At 42.9% G+C, this 19,241-nt stretch overlaps 1 protein-coding gene across 11 annotated transcripts in view; it reads right to left on the bottom strand.

Moving 5' to 3' along the window:
* FBXO34 (F-box protein 34) overlaps positions 1-19,241 on the bottom strand; it is a 90,329-nt gene that overhangs the window by 4,175 nt on the left and 66,913 nt on the right. For 8 of the 11 annotated variants that reach the window (XM_029950443.1, XM_029950446.1, XM_029950445.1 and 5 more), the window contains one exon: positions 1,777-5,054. In XM_029950443.1, the coding sequence (XP_029806303.1) occupies positions 2,906-5,044 (2,139 nt within the window). In that variant the 5' untranslated portion in view covers positions 5,045-5,054 and the 3' untranslated portion in view covers positions 1,777-2,905. Of the gene's footprint in view, positions 1-569; positions 688-1,776; positions 5,055-14,035; positions 14,056-19,241 lie in introns of those variants that run through there. The other 3 variants (XR_003912896.1, XR_003912897.1, XM_029950452.1) reach the window with 2 other exon arrangements.

A 19,241-nucleotide genomic window follows, 5' to 3' on the forward strand; every position in this document is an offset into this window, starting at 1 on the left:
CCTGGATCCAATTTTTTACCTTAGCCCCTTTCCCATTTCCAATTCATCCCCGCCTTGGCTATCTGGTATCTCCACTGGGCCAGGGCCCAGAGCTGACTGCTAGATCTCTCAGACTTTCCTAATGGAGGGCGAGGGAAACTAAGCCAGGCATATCAGAGCCTCTGAGCCAAAGCCAAAAGGTGGAAGTCGTGTCTCTCTGGGTGCCCATGGCAGTGGAGGAAGCTAGGGTCCTGGTGCCCACATGGTTGTTTCCTTTCTTAGGAGTCTTAAGGTTCTAGAACAGTGCAGGAAGGTGCCGAATGCTGCACTGTGGCAAGAAATTTTAAGTGGGCTGCTTCCGCCAGCTTGGCACTAGGGGGCTCTGAAGCACAGCGGCCTCCCCTAAGAGGAAAGCCTCACTCCTCCAAATCAAGACCAGGGAGGGGGTGCCCTCTGATGCTACCTGCTAACATCCTCCATCATTCACACAGCACTGGGGACTCCGTCCTGCCACAAAGTTCAAAAGGGGTCGTCGGTCATCTCTGAGGCCCCAAAGGTCACATGCCAAGATGGGGCTGGGGCATTCTTACCTTGTCCTCTGCTCTCGGTCAGTCTGAGGCACAGATTTGCATCCCATGTGAAAACCAGATCCTGAATCGCTGACTTGGGAAAACCAACCAAAAGAATTGTTTATCCTGCGTGTCCACCCTGGGCAAATGGAGAACCAACAGCCAGTAGCAATGAGAGCTATGTTTTCTGGGCACCTTCCACACACCCAGCTGTCCTCTAAATCCCGGGTGTGGCGATCTGCCTTGATCCCAAATCACAAGCCATGACAACAACATCTGGAAGGCTTGCAGATTGCCAGGGGAGGAGGAAGAGCACTGGAGGCTTCAGCCCAGGGCGCTCAGGCTGAAAAGCATTTGCAACATACCTCCACTGGGGCGAGACCAGAGGAAGGGCACAGAGCCCGTCAAGGAAAGGAAAGCTCTCTCAGCCTCTCCCTGTCCTGTATCACAGATGCATCTGTGAGTCTCGGGCTCTGGCCTGGTGTGTCAGGGGTATCGTTGTCATTTCCTGACAGGGACAGACTGGTTCAGCATCGAGAGACACTTTTCAGTTTCAGTACGGCCTCTTTGGAGAGGAGCAGCTTGTCTACCGATGAGGGCAGAACAAGCCAAGGCAGACTCCAGTGTGCAAGCCGCTCCGTGGCCACCCACCCACCACCGCAGCCACAGGTGGCCCTGGCTCCGGTCCTGTCCCACTCTGCTTCGCTGACCGAGCCAAAGCCTACTCAACCTTTACATCTCTCTCCTCCAGAACCATCGAGGCCTTTACTCAATCACTTCCTCATCAGCCCCTCTCTGGAGGTGACAGTGATTACAAGGGTTTTTGGTGGCTGCCTCATTCCAAGCCTAGTCTTTAGGTCCTCCATAGAAACTTTCTGGGGCCCGATACCTTCCAGCCGCACCCAGCGTTACATGACCATAGACCTGAATGTATCTTCTTAACAATTAGTTATGCCTAGACAAGCTGTGAGAACATTCTAGATAATAACTCCTCCAACAGGAGATACTGTGGGTGCTGGGCAGACAACAAATTCAAAATAAGTGTTAAAGTGTTACATAAATGTCAGTTCATAATGTTAAGTGAAGGTGGTCTCTTTTCCATGGCAGAAAAACAATTTTCTCTCCCCCTAACAACTAAAAAAAATTTAAACTCTTAATGATTCAATTCACAACATAATTCTCCAATATTACCTCAAAAAGGGAGGGGAAAAAATCTGCAAAACTCACGCCCCATTTAAGATGCATGTTTTTATTGAAGTTAAAAAATTCATAACCAGACAGAGTAGACAAGAATGTTATAATCTGACTATATAATATTCTCTCATTCTTGATGGATCACTAAAATATAACAAAGGATTTTTCTCTATGCTAACTTTAACGTTGTCCAGTTAAACCATTATTTGGTATCTTCAACAGGTTAACCTCTTAACTATTTAGAGTTTCTTCTCAGAAACATTCATATATTATACAGGAAACATTCATAGTTTATTTGGGAAACATTCATATTTTATACAGGATGTACAAATTTAAGACAAGACCAAAAAAAAAAAGAAAGAAAGAAAGAAAGAAAACCCAACCACACACACAAAAAACCCCACACAACTGTAGCCTCAACACTATCCTAGCTGCACTGTGGGGCTTCTGTCCAGTCAGCTGTCCGTGCTGTACAACTGGATTTAATAGTGTTATTTACAGAGGGGTCAGAAGCACTCATCTAAGGTAAAGGCGCTCAGGTTTAATGTGCACTTTCACAGCCCTATGAAAACACAACCGTTATATACACTGTAAACACCACAGGGCATAAAATCCACCTCCAACCACAAACCTCAATCTCACAGATCAAGCATACAGGGGTAAGGTAAGGTGCCTGACTTTTCCTTTGTAAGCATACTTTTCATCTGAGAGTGCTGCTATTCTTTCCATAGGACACTACTCACTTATTTCAAATATGGTGCCAGTGCTTGAAAACATTTCTGGAACCCCTTTTTGGGGATCACCTGCATAGTCTGCAATGAACTCTTCTGAATGTCCTTGACGGTGGCAAGTCTTCGTCCTTTGAGGATGGATGTGTTTGGGAAAACAGGCATAGTTATTCACAGCCACGTAAATCAAACTGTGGGTACCCACCCTGGACCAAATGGGAGGTGCCACTATAAACAATGAGACCGAGATTTCCTTGTACAGCTCGTAAAGCAAGAGTTTACAAACTGCCTGAGCAATGGCAGTCCGGGAGGAATATGTACGGATTCGCCTAGAGGGACGGCTCTGAGAGGCCACACTGGCACAGCCGCTCTACGGCTCTAGGTGGGGTTCTGAATTCTAGAAAACCAGTTCTCCCGTTGCCTCTCACGTAGACTTCAGTACTCCTCTTCAGGCTCTGTCCCCTTCGCTTTCTTATGGATCGCCCGATTAAAGCTGTGGCACGCAGGGACCCAGTGATTGTCGTGCAGCCCCAGCTTACAGCCAGGGAAGGCTTTCTGAGACCGGTGGCAGCACATCCAGTACCCGGGCCCGTAGGGCAAAGCCTGGCAATAGGGCTTGGGGTGCCAGCGGCACAGGGACACATCCCCTTTCACGTATTTTTTCTTGCACTGCTTGCACGGGTCCTCTCTGTATCGTGGATCTCGCACCCAGCGGGAATCTGCTGGCCTGATGTTGTAGTATTCAATGATAAACTTGAAGTAGCAGCAGGTACACTTAAGAGCCACTAAGCTCTTGGTGGGAAGTAACCTGAAGATTTTCACCATGAGGTGGTGGGGCAGAAAAGCCATGTACTGCTGAGGCTCCAGAAGCTGCTGGATTTTAAACCTGGTCTCCAGAAAGTCATGAGACACTTGCTTCTTCCAACTGGATGCCTCAAGCACCGGTACCATACTTTCGGCAGGAGAGGCCGGCAGGACAAAGGAATCCGCGGAAACACTCTTCTCCTCAGTGGTGCCGCCGGCCTCAGCAGCAGCCTGCAGCTGGCCGGTGCCGGCAGACTCCCTTGTGCTTTCACTTAGCTGGGAGCAGTCCGACTGGTGCTGACCAGGTGGCAAAAAAAACAACCTCCCTGGAAGTGGGTCTTCACAGGGCTTTAAATCAGAAGGGTGGCCTTGCTCTACCTTGGACACAGTGATACTAATGCACAAAGATTCCTTTCTTCTCTGATCAGGATTTTGGCTAGTGAGCGGCACGAGCTCTCTACTCAGACAATCAACAGCATCTGTGGGCAGTGCAATGGCTGGAGGGCAGGTGCGAGGAGGAAAAGAGGACCCGACAAGTTCTTCTGTCATCTCCACATCGTATCTATTGCCATTTTTCATAGCAGTTTGCTGATCTGGCTCAAATTCTGCACTGTCCATGAGGAAATTCACACTCGCTGGCAACGAGGGATGGCCCCGAGGAGCACCGTCCCAGGACTCCTCCCCATTGGGAGGACAAGGGTCGGCTCTTGAGGGCCCGCAGTCCACAGAGACAGACCCCACAGGATTCACCTGAGTGTCTGCTGCCTCCAAGGCGCCTTTGTTTGTTTTCCCTTCATTAGCCTGAGTGCCATTTGCAAGCAACACGCGGCCCACATTTCGACGGAAGCTGTTATTCCTCGAGAGGCCCCCGGGCTCACGCTGGCTCTGCCGCTTCAGGCACTCAGACTCCAGCCTGGCTACCATGTCAAGGACACGGACTGGCTCGCTCTGTGCTTCGCCAACCTCAGAATTTCCCCTCTCCGTGGAATCTTCACAAGCTCCTGGGGCAGGAAAGGGCTCGGAGGCTGGAGGTACACCTCTGGATTGCCCAGGAAACCTCACCACAGCAGGGGAGTTGGTGCAGTTTTTCGTACATGTAGCTAGCAGGGCACTGGCTCTTTGCTCAAGGAAGGCAACCATCTGTATGACCGACAGAGGCCTCCCGGCGTGGACGCCATCCCCACTGTCACTCACATAATGCACGGAACAGTGCTCAATGCCACACGCAAAGGGCTCAGGCTGGTAGCATCTGCTGTTGACTTCCCTCATCCTTTCTAACTGTATCTTGGCTTTTTTAAGATCTCCTGATTTTTTCCTTCGTTTAGTAGCTCTCCCATCAATATCCCAGGAGCTTTTTATTTTCATAGATCCTATCCTATTGCTACACTGGTGGGCTGCAAAGAATGCAATTTTCTCCTTGGTATTTCCCGGTTTCACAACAGCCCAGATATCAAGCGGCCCTTCTCCTTCTTCACCCTGGTGGATTGTTGCAGACGGCGCATTCTTCTTGGTTTTAACATTCAAGCTGCTCTCTATCGGACTCTTCCCACTCATGCTGCACAGAACATTTGGAGAAAGAATCCCAAAAGGCTTTCGAGATGACGCTTTACCAAGAGAGGGTGAAGGAAAGACACTTGGTTTCATGTAGCTAGCTTTGCATTTTTCATCATTTATAGCCTCGTGGTGGCTCATAGGAGTTCTCAAAGTTTCCCTGCTGATTTCCAGAGATCGCTCTTTCTTCTGGAGTTTCCAATATGGCTTTAGGTGCATAACAGAGGCTCTACAGGAAAGAAACATAGATTTGATTAAGATCATAATTTTGCTTTTAGAAGTTTTTTAATATACACTCAGATGGTTGTAGCAAGTTAACAGAAACATTGTGTCAGTTCATTAAATCTTTACTGTACCAGTTCTTTTTTTTTTTTTAACATTTATTTATTATTAAGAGACAGAGAGAGAGAGCATGAGCAGAGGAAGGTCAGAGAGAGAGGGAGACACAGAATCCAAAGCAGGCTCCAGGCGCTGAGCTGTCAGCGCAGAGCCTGACGCGGGGCTCAAACCCACAAACTGGGAAGATCATGACCTGAGCTCAAGTTGGACACTTAACCAACTGAGCCACCCAGGCACTCCTTTACCGTACCGATTCAGCTAGTTTTTGATGTACACATCAGGACTAACAAGAGCAAAACCACCACTGTCCACGCTGTATAGGCCAGAAGATAAACTGGTGAATTTCAGACTGAACAGTGAATTTCAGAAGCTGACATTAGTTAGCATTCTATATAGTAAATTAGCCCTTTAAATGTATTTTTTAAAATGTAAAGAACTTACTAAAGACTTCTAAGTACAAGGCACAGTGTAAAAGGAAAGGATGAAAACTGTCCAGAATCCCCAGTAGATTCACATGATTTCTAAGCCATTATAGCTAGCTTTTTATTGATTGCAAAATAGTCTATCAAAATGTTATATTGCTTTCTAAGCTATTTCTGGTGAATATTTTTAGATGTTTATAATTTTTCACTTGTTTGCTTATGTAGTTTGCCCAGCTACTAGTCCTAACATTCTAAATAATCTCTTTGTATAAGCTCTTAAACTGTTAAATTTTCTCCACATACCTTAAATCAAACATAGAATACATAATCCTTATTAAGTCTAAAAACCATTTTGAACTACTTCAGAAAAACAATGCTTTGTTTTGTCCCCCGACCAGGGCTGGGGTTGGGAGCCATTTTAGAAATTAGAAAGATAATTATATGCAAGAGATCTGTGTTCTAGTCCTTGCCATATCATTAACTAGCTAAACATGGTGAGTGTGCCTCGGACAAGTCACTTCCTCTCTAGGTCTGACTTGAAATGTTAACTGAGGGGTTGGAATACTAAATCATCTAATGATCTGATCTATTGTACAACAACATATCCACTGTTATATAGAACACTGTGCACGAAGGAAAAGTGTTTTGTAGGAATGCCTGGTCTCCTACAAAATAAACCTACAGACTAAAATAAACATCTGCAGTCACAGGCTGCTGTAAGAGCCCCACACGTCTAGGCACCTGGAGTTTCCCTACTCTTACTCGTGGAGACGCCAGTCTACGACACACATTATTTGGCAACTCAACATATACCTTTATCATTTACCTCAAAGCATTTAGTGAGTGCCTGCAATGTGTCAGCCTCTATGATAACTGCTTTCAGATACTACTTTTAATCGTCAGGAATGAAACGTGATCATCCAGAACAAGTTCACCATTCAATTCGTAATTCCTTGAGTCTGGGCTCAGCTAAAAGAAGAAACAGGAACATGAATATCTTCTAGCTAAGTAAAGACAAGCCTTGCTTCTTTAAGACAAACTACCTTTTCAAAGATATCCCAAAAACAGATCAGATTGGCTTCTTAATGATCTTTGGCAACTTCTATCCTAAATCTGTGATGTGCCCCCTTCCTGCATTACAGCATTTTTAATAGCTTTCTATCATTATATTATTTAGTCTTACAAAAAGACCCACCCAGAATTCTTTAAGAACAAGATGAATACACGTAAATAAAACAGATAATAAATAAATGATAAATGAATAAAAAGAGGTATATCTAGAACTAACTCGGTCGACAATTTTCTGGTTTTTCATATTCTCTTCAACCCTTCTCTAAGTGAAGGGAGAGAAATGGAGGTTGCTGAAAAATCCAATAAATTCATAATGATCTCATTACAGAGTGTGAATAAATTTAAACTTCAGCAATGTGTGTGCCATTCTGCATTGCACAATATGTTCTCTTCGCCTTCCTCCCCCACACATAATTTTAGGTGCTATTATTGATAGGGACATTAAGAAGAAACTAAATGTAATTACAGAAGGCTTTTGTTTGCACTTATTAACCTATAATGTCAGATCAAGTGACACATTGCTAATAGACAGGGTTTTAGCAGGATTAAAATAGGAGATGATCCCGGGGAATAGAAGTGAGGAAAGGTACAACCAAGGAAGGAGAAAAGCCAGTAAGGCCATTCAAAGTCATCATGATGACTGCTGGAGGGTAAGGGGACTCTGTGGGACCCCTGGAGGAAGCACAATGATTAAGTATGGCTTTTGTCCCCTAATTAAAGGTTGGCCAGGATATTAACCAACCTCCTTCCTTTGTTGGGTCAGAATGTCCTGTGGCAGAAAACAGAAAAGTGGTGGCATGAGTAGTAAGAGTGAGAAACTGCAGAAATCTGAATTCGGGTTGAAATCAGTGGTAGACCGCGAGGATATGATGCAGGGCACCAGGAGCTCTGCCCTAAAAACCCGTAAGACAGAAACTTTACATCTCTACAGATTACACCAGATGGTGGCACTTTCCCCACCCCCACCTCACCCCCACAAACACAGACAGGCACTGTGCAAAGCCTCAGCCAGGTTTCCATGGTTGCCAATCTCTTCATCACAATTGTACTTTGAAGTTCACCATAAGAAAGTCTTGCTCTCTTGCAATTAAATAAAATGCCGGCCTATAGCACCTACCTACACGAGTAAAAAATTGAGATCGCTGGGCACAATGAATCAGAATTTCTGGGAATGGATCCAGAATTTTTGAGATCTGTTTTCAACCTTTAGGTTTAACTTGGAAGGGATTAAAGGACATGTGTTAGATCTGATCTAAGAGTATCACTGGGGTCCTGATTTGGGCTGGGGTGCTGGGCCACCAAGAGGGGTGAGGCAGATCTGCCCAACAAAAAGCCTTGCAGATAGTCTACACTGAAGCATCTATTCGAACAGCTGGGTAAAGACAGAACCATTTTCTTGTTATTCCATTTAAAGCACAAAAAAAGTCAATGGCCTTTTTATTGCCAAATTTCCTCTACAACTCGAACTCCTCAGTTTCTTTGACACTACTTTTTCCCAGCTCTTTTCTCTTCTTTCCAAGCCTTAAATATCCATGTTCCTCAGAGTTCCTTCTTCTTCTAGACCATTATTAATCTCAGGCTGTACACCTCAGTTCTAACCACCACATACTGATGGCTCCCCAGTGGCATGCTCTCCCAACTTCATACCCTACTGCCTTCCTAGCAGATGTACCTGGATGTCAAAAAGAATCTCAAAAATCAAAACAACCAGTTAATGAAAGCAGTGAGTACCTAGCCAACCAAGCTAGAAAGCTGAGTCACTAAATGATGATTGCTCCTCTCTGACCCCCATATCCAATCACCAAGTTACTAAAATGCTCCCTCGTCTCCTCATTTCTGGCAGAGCTGCCCTAGTTTCGGCAGCCATCTAACCTCTGCTCCACTCCTCTTACCTATAGGGGAGCCTAACCTCTTCATCAATGGAATGCAAGGTGGAGCCCTGCCAACCAAGCTATCAGCTTCATTCCTTCGTTGCCCTGCGGTACTTCATGCTTTGGAAGCTTATGCACAGAACCCTTAGTATAGGACCAGGTAGACAGAAGGCCAATCACATCACTTAAGATACTAATTTCAAAGCAGCCAGAATCATAAAATTAATATAACAGCTTCAAATTTTTTTTCACACTAATCACCACCTATTTCCTACTATCGATTTATCATCATTTACTAAACACTCTGGGTTGTATATTACTGGTATAATTATGAATAAGACATAGTCACTGCCCTGAAGGAGACAGAGAAGTCAATAAACAATTACAATAGAATGTGATGTGTGTTTATAAAGACAGTATAGGTGTGAGAGAATCCAAGCAGGGGGACAGGAGGAACAACACACAGAAGGAAGGGGTGTATGAAGGGACGAGAGGGAGCCACCAGCACCAAGCTCAGTCCTGAGGGTACAGAAAGGTCAGAGAAGCCCTGACCTGCTAAGCTAAGCCCTAAAGGAAGATACACAAGTCCTAAGAGGTTCAAAGGCGAATGGTGCTTCTGGGAACCTGAAGGTGAAGAATAATCAGTCTAGCTAAGGTGCTGTGAGCCGACTAACAAGTAAAAGGAACTTTAGCTGCTGATTACAAATGGAGGTTGAGGGACAGATGTCAAGAATGGGTCTTCATCTTATGGCTTCATCAACTGGATGAACAGTGGCACCTTTTAGTGAGATGGTGAAAAAAGGTGGCTGAGCAGATTTGGAGCAGGGGAAGAGGGGGAAGTTCAGTTTTAAAAAGTTGCCTGGGGGCATCTGGGTGTCTCAGTGGGTTAAGTGTCCAGCTTCAGCTCAGGTCATGATCTTACGGTTTGTGAGTTCGAGCCCTGTGTCAGGCTCTGTGCTGACAGCTCAGAGCCTGGAGCCTGCTTCAGATTCTATGTCTCCCCTCTCTCTCTACCCCTCCCCTGCTCACACTCTTTAAAAAAAAAAAAAAAAGTGTTGCCTGTAAGATATCTATCTAGTAGGCAGACTGACACAGGTCTGGCCAGAAAAATAGGAGGAAAGGAACAAGGCAGTTGCCATAGAAACATTTCAATGAGAAAAATATTTTCTGGATAGAGATTACAGATGTCATTTTCCAAATTTTCACAATGAACATATATTACTATTATAAACAGAATGTTATAAGAGAAACAGTCACTTTTAGACCCTAGAGCAAGGTCAAATGAAGAACTTTGTCCAGTTAGCAACAAAGATCCCTGGTGACCCTGTTTTAAGAACTACAGTGGGTGAATAGGACAGAGCCAGAAGTTCATGGTGATGGAGTGACTGGAAGGTGACAAAGTGAACCTTCGCAACTCCTTCACAAAGCATGGCTGTGAAGAAGGAAGTCTTTGTACATCCCTGCCACTCTAATCCTTTACAGGAATAAAGTGATATATAACAATGAATCAATTAAAACCTGAACAACTTTCCTCCAACTGAAAGCCAAAATTATGTTTTCAAATAATTCCAGTATTCCTTTTAGACTCTAATTTCTGTTTTCAGAAACAAAGGTGGAAAAACTCCCACCTTTGGACACAGTGTACAATCCCAAAATGGAGCCATGGAAGAGAATTTAACTTTGCTCAGAAAAAAATGTGCTTGGATAAATCCCAAAGTTGAAAGAGTCTACCGACTCTAGACCATGGAGGGGTGAATTTGGTGAATGAGGAATCAAATGGCAACATGGGGTCAGAATAGGGGAACAGATGAGATTTCTCTTTGCACTAAAGACTAGTGCTAATAGGAAGCCTAAAATCCAAGGCAGACGCCTGTTTTCTAATTTTCACTCTTAGTGTATGGCACTGCCTATCAAAACAGACTAAGAAATAAGTCATTTCCTAAGTTTCTTTCTGCTACATTAAAGGTACAGGAATGCACTCCAAAAAGGAGTCCGCTTTTATTACAATAGTTAAGAGCTATTCCTCCTTTAGAAAAGGCGAGAGGAATTAAAAGAGACTAGTTCTTGACAGACCATTCCCATGACACCTTGAGAGGGGTTAAAGTATACAGTAAGTAAATTCACTGTTTCTTTAAGAATGTAAAAGCTTCCGGAGAACATCTTAAAACCACCTTCTTTACTGGACCGTTACAGAAATGATTAGCAACTCCTACCGCATGTATATATAATGAAATCTTTGTTTTTCCAAATGAATGGAGCTACAATGACTTTCGAAGCCCCACAGCCAGACAGTGGTAGGTAGCATGAGGATGAGAGTTAGGGAAGCGTCTCCTGGGTCTGTATTTCCTTGTTACAGAGCAAACAAAAAGAAAGTGCCTAGGCCCAGGGGTGTCTGGCAGGCTCAATCTACAGAGTGTGTGACTCCTGATCTTGGGAGTTGTGAGTTTGAGCCCCACATTAAGCACAGAGATTACTTAATAAAAAAAAAAAAAAAAACTTTTTTAATGATAAAGTATGCCTAGCATTAAAAACAAAACAAAACACGTAGACCCAATTATGACACAAATGAGATTAAATAATTCCGACAGCATCTATTCAAAGAGATTTTTATCTTTCAAACTGGGTCAGTTTTTCTTCAGTGCCACATAAAACCTTTACACAAAACTGTGATGAATTAAAGCAGACATACCACATCACATACGAAGTCACACAAACCTACAAGTATGTTGAAATGATTCCCATGGCTGTTAAAGTAGAAAAAGTGCCAAGACCAGAAGGATGTGAATATAGGAGGTGGCAGAAGAAAGGACTTCCCTTCATACTCCCCTCAGCACTGACAGAATGCATCCAACTCCCACTGAGCACCTTAACCAAATAAATAAATTAAATAAACTGAACAAACTGTAAGTCAGAAAAGACAGCAGTTCTCAAACGGGGCTCCAAAATGTTGGGGGAGGGAGTTCACTTCTTTTTTTCAAGGAACATTCTCTAAAGCCATTTCATGGGACCTTGGAACTTTGCCTCAGGAGGGCTAGATGGTTAATTGTGCACAACTTAATGGAAAAATCCTTTACTATCTGTTAAAAGATAGCAAATAATACAGAGACTAGTCGTTGGAAGCACATTCATAGTTTTCCAGAACTTGCTGCTCACAGCTTTCATCATTCTTAGAATTCACAGTGTTATTGAAATATAGCACACAGCTGCATCATGATTATCTAATATAGATTCTACCAAACAACGCTAACTTCCCCAAAATAAAAGTTTATGTTAAGTTTGATGGGCCAATAAAGTATCTAAAACACACTGAAAGGAATATTACAAGTTGGAAAAAGTAGCCACTACTTTGCTTTTCCATTCTGATCACAATAGAAGCAACGCCTAACAGTTTTACAGTGTACTGCAAAATACTGCATTAGTCCTTAGTTCACACGGATCTTCCCGCCTCTTTTCTTGGAGTAGGCAGGAAGGGGGATAGGAGGCTAAAGGAAAGGACACTTGCTCAGGCTATTTTGAATTATTAAATAACAGCTGTGGATTTAGACAAACTGAAGTATTATGTTTTGTTAAACTTACAATTTCTTTTTTTAATTTTAATGTTTATTCATTTTTGAGAGACAGAGAGAAACAGAGTGCGAGTAGGGGAGGAGCAGAGAGAGAGGGAGACACAGAATCTGAAGCGGTCCCCAGGCTCTGAGCTGTCAGCACAGAGCCTGACACAGTGCTCGAACTCACTGACCGCAAGATCATGACCTGAGCTGAAGTCGGATGCCCAAGTGACTGAGCCACCCAGGCGCCCCTAAACTTACCATGTTTAAATTAATCTTGTCAACGGTGGTTTACAAAGTTTTTTCCTACTGTTCTTGTGACATAATGCTAAACACTACTCACATAACTCTGGCATATCATAATTTATTGCTACCCAGAACTGATGAGAAGTCTACAGTTTGGTAGTTCCCACTAGAAAGAATATCAAAATCCAGTGAAACCCTTTATAAAAAGTTTAGTCCCCCCAAAAATCACTGATATATATTGAAAAGTACATTGAGCATTACCAAGAAAATTTTGCCTTATAAATTTCAGATACTCTGCATTCCTGTTAAAACTCTCTTGCTTATTTTTCCTATTCTAATATTTCTTAAAGAAAACAAAGGAAAAGAAAATACTATCCTCTCACACAGCAAAATGTCATTCCTTGAGTAAGCTTTTTTCACTTTGAAACCATTCTTCCATATATACATTTTATATAAATTTAAGATATGTTTAAACATTTATTTATTTAGAGAGAAAGAGAGCACAAGTGGCGGGGCGGGGGGGGGGGGGGGGGGGGGGGGGGGGGGGGGGGGGGGAGGGGGCAGGGGGCCGCAAATAGCCAGGGAGAGAGAGAGTCCCAAGCCCCACTGACAGGACGGAGCCTAATGCAAGGCTTAAACACACACCAGGGAGATCATTAGCCAAGTCAAGACCAAGAACGGGACTCTTAATCAATTGAACCATCTAGGCACCCTATAAATTTAACATATTTTTTTAAGTTTCCTTATTTTAAGAGAAACAGTGAGAGGGTACGTGTAACTGGGGAAGGGACAGAGAGTGGACGTGGGGGCTGGGAGGGGAGATGAGGACAGAGGATCTGAAGCCAGCTCTGTGCTGACAGCAGAGAGCCTTATGTAGGGCTAGAACTCACAAACTGAGATCATGACCTGAGCCAAAGTCCAATGGCTTAACTCACTGGGCCACCCAGGTGCCCCAATTTAACATATTTTTAAGGCAATGCTTTCTTTGAAAGCAATGCAGTACTTTCAAATTGCTGATCAGAGTTTTAACACATATCCTCTTAGACCAAACACAATTTGAACATAAAAATGGCATCTCTCCTAGGGAATAAATGTTAAACATGCTAAGGCCAAGGCCAGCCATGAACACAGTTCAAAATCCATTAGGTACCAAATAATGTTTGATATGAAAAATCAGAGAACAGGAGCGCCTGGGTAGCTCAGTTGGTTAAGCGGCAGACTGGTGATTCTGGCTCATGTCATGATCTCATGGTTTGTGAGTTCAAGCCCTACAATGGACTTTGCGCTGAGTACAGAGCCTGCTTTGGCTCCAGTCTCCCTCTCTGCGCCCCTCCCTTCCCCACTCGATCTCTCAAAAATAAGCGTTAAAAAAAAAGGGAGAGAGCTAATCAGAGAATAGCATGAAATTCTGAGTGTAAACGCAATATCACACTGCACATCTGCCTTGTGTGGGGCCTTGATCTTGAGCAAAGTACCAGCTAGCTGGGCACAGGTTGGCCTGAATTTAAAATAGGTTATTCCTCACAGGAAAGAACGAAGAGGCAAAAAAAGTAGAATTTAGAGTAACAAATATTAATACACCGAGCAAAAACAGTTTATTTGCAGTATCACTGCAGACAAAAGACCTGGCAAGTGAAGACTTTTGTCAGCAGCCCTGGGCAGGGGTGGAAGGGGTAGGGAGATTACGTCAGACACAGGGCCCGCGGTACTTACCAAGGAAGTAACACCGGCGCCACAGCCCCGAGCCCCGCCGTTGAATTACTCTTCCTTCTATCACACATCCCCTAGGATCTGCTGAACCAAGACTGCAGTAGCAAGCTGTGCACTGGATGTTCCAAGTAAGAGTAAATTACCACTTGTAGAGAAATGAGGCTTCTTGTCAATAGAAACCTGAAAAGGTTGCTGTTCTGGGCCTGTTTTTTGAACTTACCAAAGCCAATTCAAATCTTGGAGTTAAGGGGCACCTGGGTGGCTCAGTTAAGCGTCTGATGCTTGATTTCAGCTCAGGTCATGATCTCACGGTTCATGAGTCCAAGCCCCCCATGGGGCTTCAGGCTGACAGTGGGAAAGCCTGTTTGGATTCTGCCCCTCCCCCTGCTTGCTCTTTCTCTTAAAATAAATAAACTTAAAAAAAAATAAAACTAAATAAATCTTAAGAGTTCCAACTGAGTATTTCCAAGGTATCTGAGTGGCTTAGTCGGTTAAGTGTCCAGCTTCAGTTCAGGTCATAATCTCATGGTTCGGGAGATAGAGTCCCACGTTGGGCTCAGTGCTGATAGCTTGACACTAGAGCCTGCCTCAGATTCTGTCTCCCTCTGTCTGCCCCTCCCCCCGCTCATGCTCTGACTCTCTCTCAAAAACAAACATTTAAAATTTTTTAAAAGAAAATGACTATTTCCAAGGAGTGAATGTGAGAAATCTGTATTACAAAAAAAACCCTCAATCATTAGGCACCAAGGAGTCCAAATTTCATGTTACTGGACAAAAATCACATACCAGGGGTTATGTACTTGTCTTCACTCTCATATAAAACTAATCCTTGAGTAAACAGAAGGTCTGCATTCACTATTTTATACCCCTATGGCCATCCCATTCTGCACAATTTGACTACCCCTTGAATTCCTAAAGCCAAACAGGAAAGACAATGGTATACAAACAAGGTATATGGACCTCTCAGTTACAGGGTAAACTATGGGCCTTCAGAACCAGCTTTACATAAATGCAAAATGTGACAAGAAGTGGGAGGTTAAAAGAGCTCTTCTTACATATAATTCCTTTCTTCTGAAATTCCTGGTGTATGGATTTACTTAACATTGTGGTAACCACATTATACATACAGTGTTATACTTTTCATCACAAGTATTATCCATGGTCTTGAAACCCATCAAAACTATAAATGTAGAGAAGTGCCAGAATTTAATAAATATTCCCTCCAACCCTGGAGGTTCTAATGTAACTTCCATGGATGTACTCTTTTATGCATTTAAGGGTGTATCCTTAGAAGACTCCCAGAAGTGGAATTTCTGAGTCAGAGTTTGAGTATTTTTATGACTGGGCACATCTTGCCCAATCACTCTCCAAGTAGTGCTAATTTACCCTGCCACTACCAAGAAAATCATGCCAATTTTATGGGCAAAAGTTTTATTGTTTAAAGTGAAAGCAAGCAAGCAATGCAGACCTAGAGATAAAAGATAACAAAGAAGGGAGAACAGAATAATCTGTTTTCATTTAAAGAATAATAATAGCTCTAAAATGTTTACTATGTGCCAGGCACTGTTCAAATCTCACAATCCCACCCCCCCCCCAAAAAAAACCCTAAGAAGTGCATACTCTTAGTATCTCTAATTGCAGATAAAGAAAACAAAGCAGAGGGAGGTTAAGAAACTTGGCAAGATGCCGCAAGCAAGCCTCAAGGAGTTGGGTGCGCACGGTCAGGGGCTCCCCTCTCACCTAGCACACTAGGGAAAGAGGGCACGCAGATGGGGAACGCAGGGGTGGAGACCCCGTCAGTAAGCCAGTCTCACCGTCATAAATGAAGACTGAGCAGTCTAATTGTGAGAGGAAATAGAATTCGGGTTGCGGGTTAAATTTTGGATGTTAAGTCTGATAACCGCCTTAAAATGAATCAATTCATTTATTAAATACTTAACTTCCCTTTCAGTGTCAGACTAGACCCTGAGACTTCCGCAGGAACAAAACTGACAGAATTCCTGAACTCATGGCAAACCTGAGAAATCTATTAGCTTTTCACTCATTTACGAATTTTAAAGTTTCTCATGTGCTGAGTCAAGTTAGCAACAAAGGCAGACATCACTAAGAGCACTCAAATTTTATTTCTGGCAAAGAGAAACTTCAAAAATTGAATGCAAATATGACAGTCTGGACCAGAGGCCTGAGTACAGATGATATTATCAGAGAATCAGGCTGGGTTGTAACGACTGTACACAGGAGAATACACAGAAGAATACATACAGATATTATTCTGGTGTTGATTTATAATAGACTTATTTATAAAAATTAGTTTCAAAGAAAGAAAAATGGTAGGGAATAGATGAGATAAAATATAACCATAGGCAAGCAGAAAACTATAAAATGATAATCAGACCAATATGAATAGGAATATATCTATTATATCTAGATTTCATAGGTCCTAACATCTCTTTGTAGCACTAGACTCTGTGAAGCTATTTACAACACTTCATCATTTCCCCCAAAATGCACTAGGCAAAGAGAAATAGTTACCCTTGGTATAGTTTTTACTGACACTCAACTACTACTTCATCATCAGCATATCAGTTTGCTAGAGCTACCATACAAAATACCACAGATTGTGTGGCTTAAATACAGAAAAGTTACTCTAAGTCTAGAGGCTAAAAATCCAAGACCAAGGTGACAGTGAGTTTGTTTCTTTCTAAGGCCTTTCTCTGTGACTTGCAGAGGGCTGCCTTCTTACGGTGTCCGTGGGTCTTTAGTCTGGACACACATGCCCTTGGTGTCTTTCTCTTGTGATCAGAATTCTTTCTTCTAAAGACACCATCAGATTAAATTAGGGCCCACCTTGTCTACCTTTGCTCAACTTAATCACTTTTTTTTTTTTTTTAAGTTTATTTATTTTGGGAGGTGGGGGAGAAAGAGAATCTCAAGCAGGCTCCAACGCTGTCAACACAAGGAGTCTGATGCAAGGCTTGATCTCAGGAACCACGTGATCACGACCTGAGCCAAAATCAAGAGTCTAGATGCTTAATCAGCTGAGCCACCCAGGTACCCTTAATCACCTTTTTAAAGTCCAGATCTTCAAATTCAGTCACATTCCCAGGCACTGGGGATTAGCATTTCAAAATATGCAAAGGGAGGCAGCATGCAATTCAGCCTCTAACAATGGGGCAAATGTAAGAACTCATGAGTTACAGCTTAATGTTTTAAGACCATAAAATAAAAACAAGAAAGCTATTCTGATATGACCTCCATACAACCCATATTTATTTAAGAGAACACTTCGAATCATTCGCAAGCTCACTGCTCCAAATAATTAACACCTGGACAATTGTCTAACTTTCTGCAAAATATGTCTGGAAGGGGAAAATGTTATCACTCCTATTAAAATCCATTTGTACAAAATACAATGGTTATTATTAACCTTTTCTGCAGCCACTATAAGCCCTGTAAAATTCCTATGGAAGAAAATGGATGCTCCCTGGAGAGGGAGTGGAGCGTGGGGCAAGCTAAGGGCAAAATACAAGCAGGCACTGCCCCACGCCCCCAGGTGGAATATGTGTGATATTCTTCGGGTTCTAGCTATCCAAGAACAAAGGAAAGGGCTCTAAGGGCTTGCCACAGTAATGTGGGAAACTAAGGCAAATGAAAAATTAAGTTTCCTTACTGCCTAGAGCCCACTGACAAGTCCCTGACATCAGCAGTGACCTCCCTGCAGGGACTCAGCTGTCTTGATGATGATGACACTTTGCTGGGGGCAAAAGAACCTTAGCTTAACCTTATCCCAACCTTGAGAATCCTGTAAGTCTAGTTCCTTTATCTCAACTGCCCCAGAAGGATGCTGGCAATCATACTCCAAGCTTATGGCCTAAACATCTGACGGGTCTCATGACTGAGGTTTTTCTAAACAGTAATAAATGGCATTTCCCTAGCAACAGCCAGCTCCTCAAGGTCCTGGAAACCTTGCTTCCAAAACTCCTTGGAGACTCATTGTATCCCTGAACCCTCCCAACCTGAGGGTATATAATATGTTACTTGTCACAATCCCAGCGCAGCAATTCCTGCCCACAGGTCCTGTCCCTGTGCTTTAATAAAACTATCTTTTTGCACTGAAGGCATTTTCAAGAATTCTTTCTTGATCATTGGCTCCAGACCACCCCACCACCACCATTACCCCCAAAACTTCATCACTCCCTGAGGAAAGGACACATAGTCACAAAGTCTGGCATGATTGCTGTTTCAGGAGAGTCACAAACCACCTCCCTAAAGCTCATCGGGATCCATGGACTCAGGTTAAGGAACACTAACCTAAAGGACCATTTATAGCTAAATTAAAAACTAAGTCTATCCCAAAATAGACAAAAAGACTTGAAATTGAGATTATCTTGAAAAACACAGGATATATAGTAACCACATTTATTTTAGCTACTTACCAAAGGACTGGAAGTAACTAATGATCAACCAAATAATATTAGAATAAATTTTAACCCTATTAGCCAACACTAAAGGTGGAGAGAGAAGAAACATTACTTCAGAAAGTCCAAGAAGACCTACTGCAATTCAGCACAAACTCTTAGAATAAAAAAAAAGAAAAATAACAATAGGTAGAAATCACTAGCAAAGTTTTTTGTCTACTGACAAAAGATCCATTATTTTCTACACACAACCAAAATCACAGGCAACAAAGGCCATATGTTGTGAAGTTTCAAAACCTGGCTTGTTTTCTACTCTCTTTATGCCTGACTTCCCTCAAAAAGCAGCTTTGGATATGTTCAGACAATTGGGCAAAAGAGAAACTTCTGTAGAATTCACTATTCTACCTGGGGACCTCTGTGGATAATTTTTACTAAGATGTAAACTCCCCAGGAAAGGGACCCTTGTCTGCCTGATTTACCACAGCTGCCTCTGGAGCCTCATTTGAAAATCGTTTGTTGAATTCAAGCGGATGCTGTATTCCAGAGACAGCCTGAATGTGGAAGACAGGCCGAGAATGTAACACCCATCTCTTCTGTACAAGCAGCTCAGATGGATCACTACAGCTCTGTGTGGGATCCTACATGATATTAAGTGGCAATAGGGAGCCCCAGAAAACAAAATTGCTATTCATTAAAGAGATTTACTGTACTATTATTTTCTAAAGAGATACCCCCGAAATAACTTGCTGGAGCTCCAGCTGGGAAAACTGCAGGAAAACTTGAATTTTTAT

The sequence above is a fragment of the Suricata suricatta genome, chromosome 9, assembly GCF_006229205.1.
Source record: "Suricata suricatta isolate VVHF042 chromosome 9, meerkat_22Aug2017_6uvM2_HiC, whole genome shotgun sequence".
NCBI classification, from domain to species: domain Eukaryota; kingdom Metazoa; phylum Chordata; class Mammalia; order Carnivora; family Herpestidae; genus Suricata; species Suricata suricatta.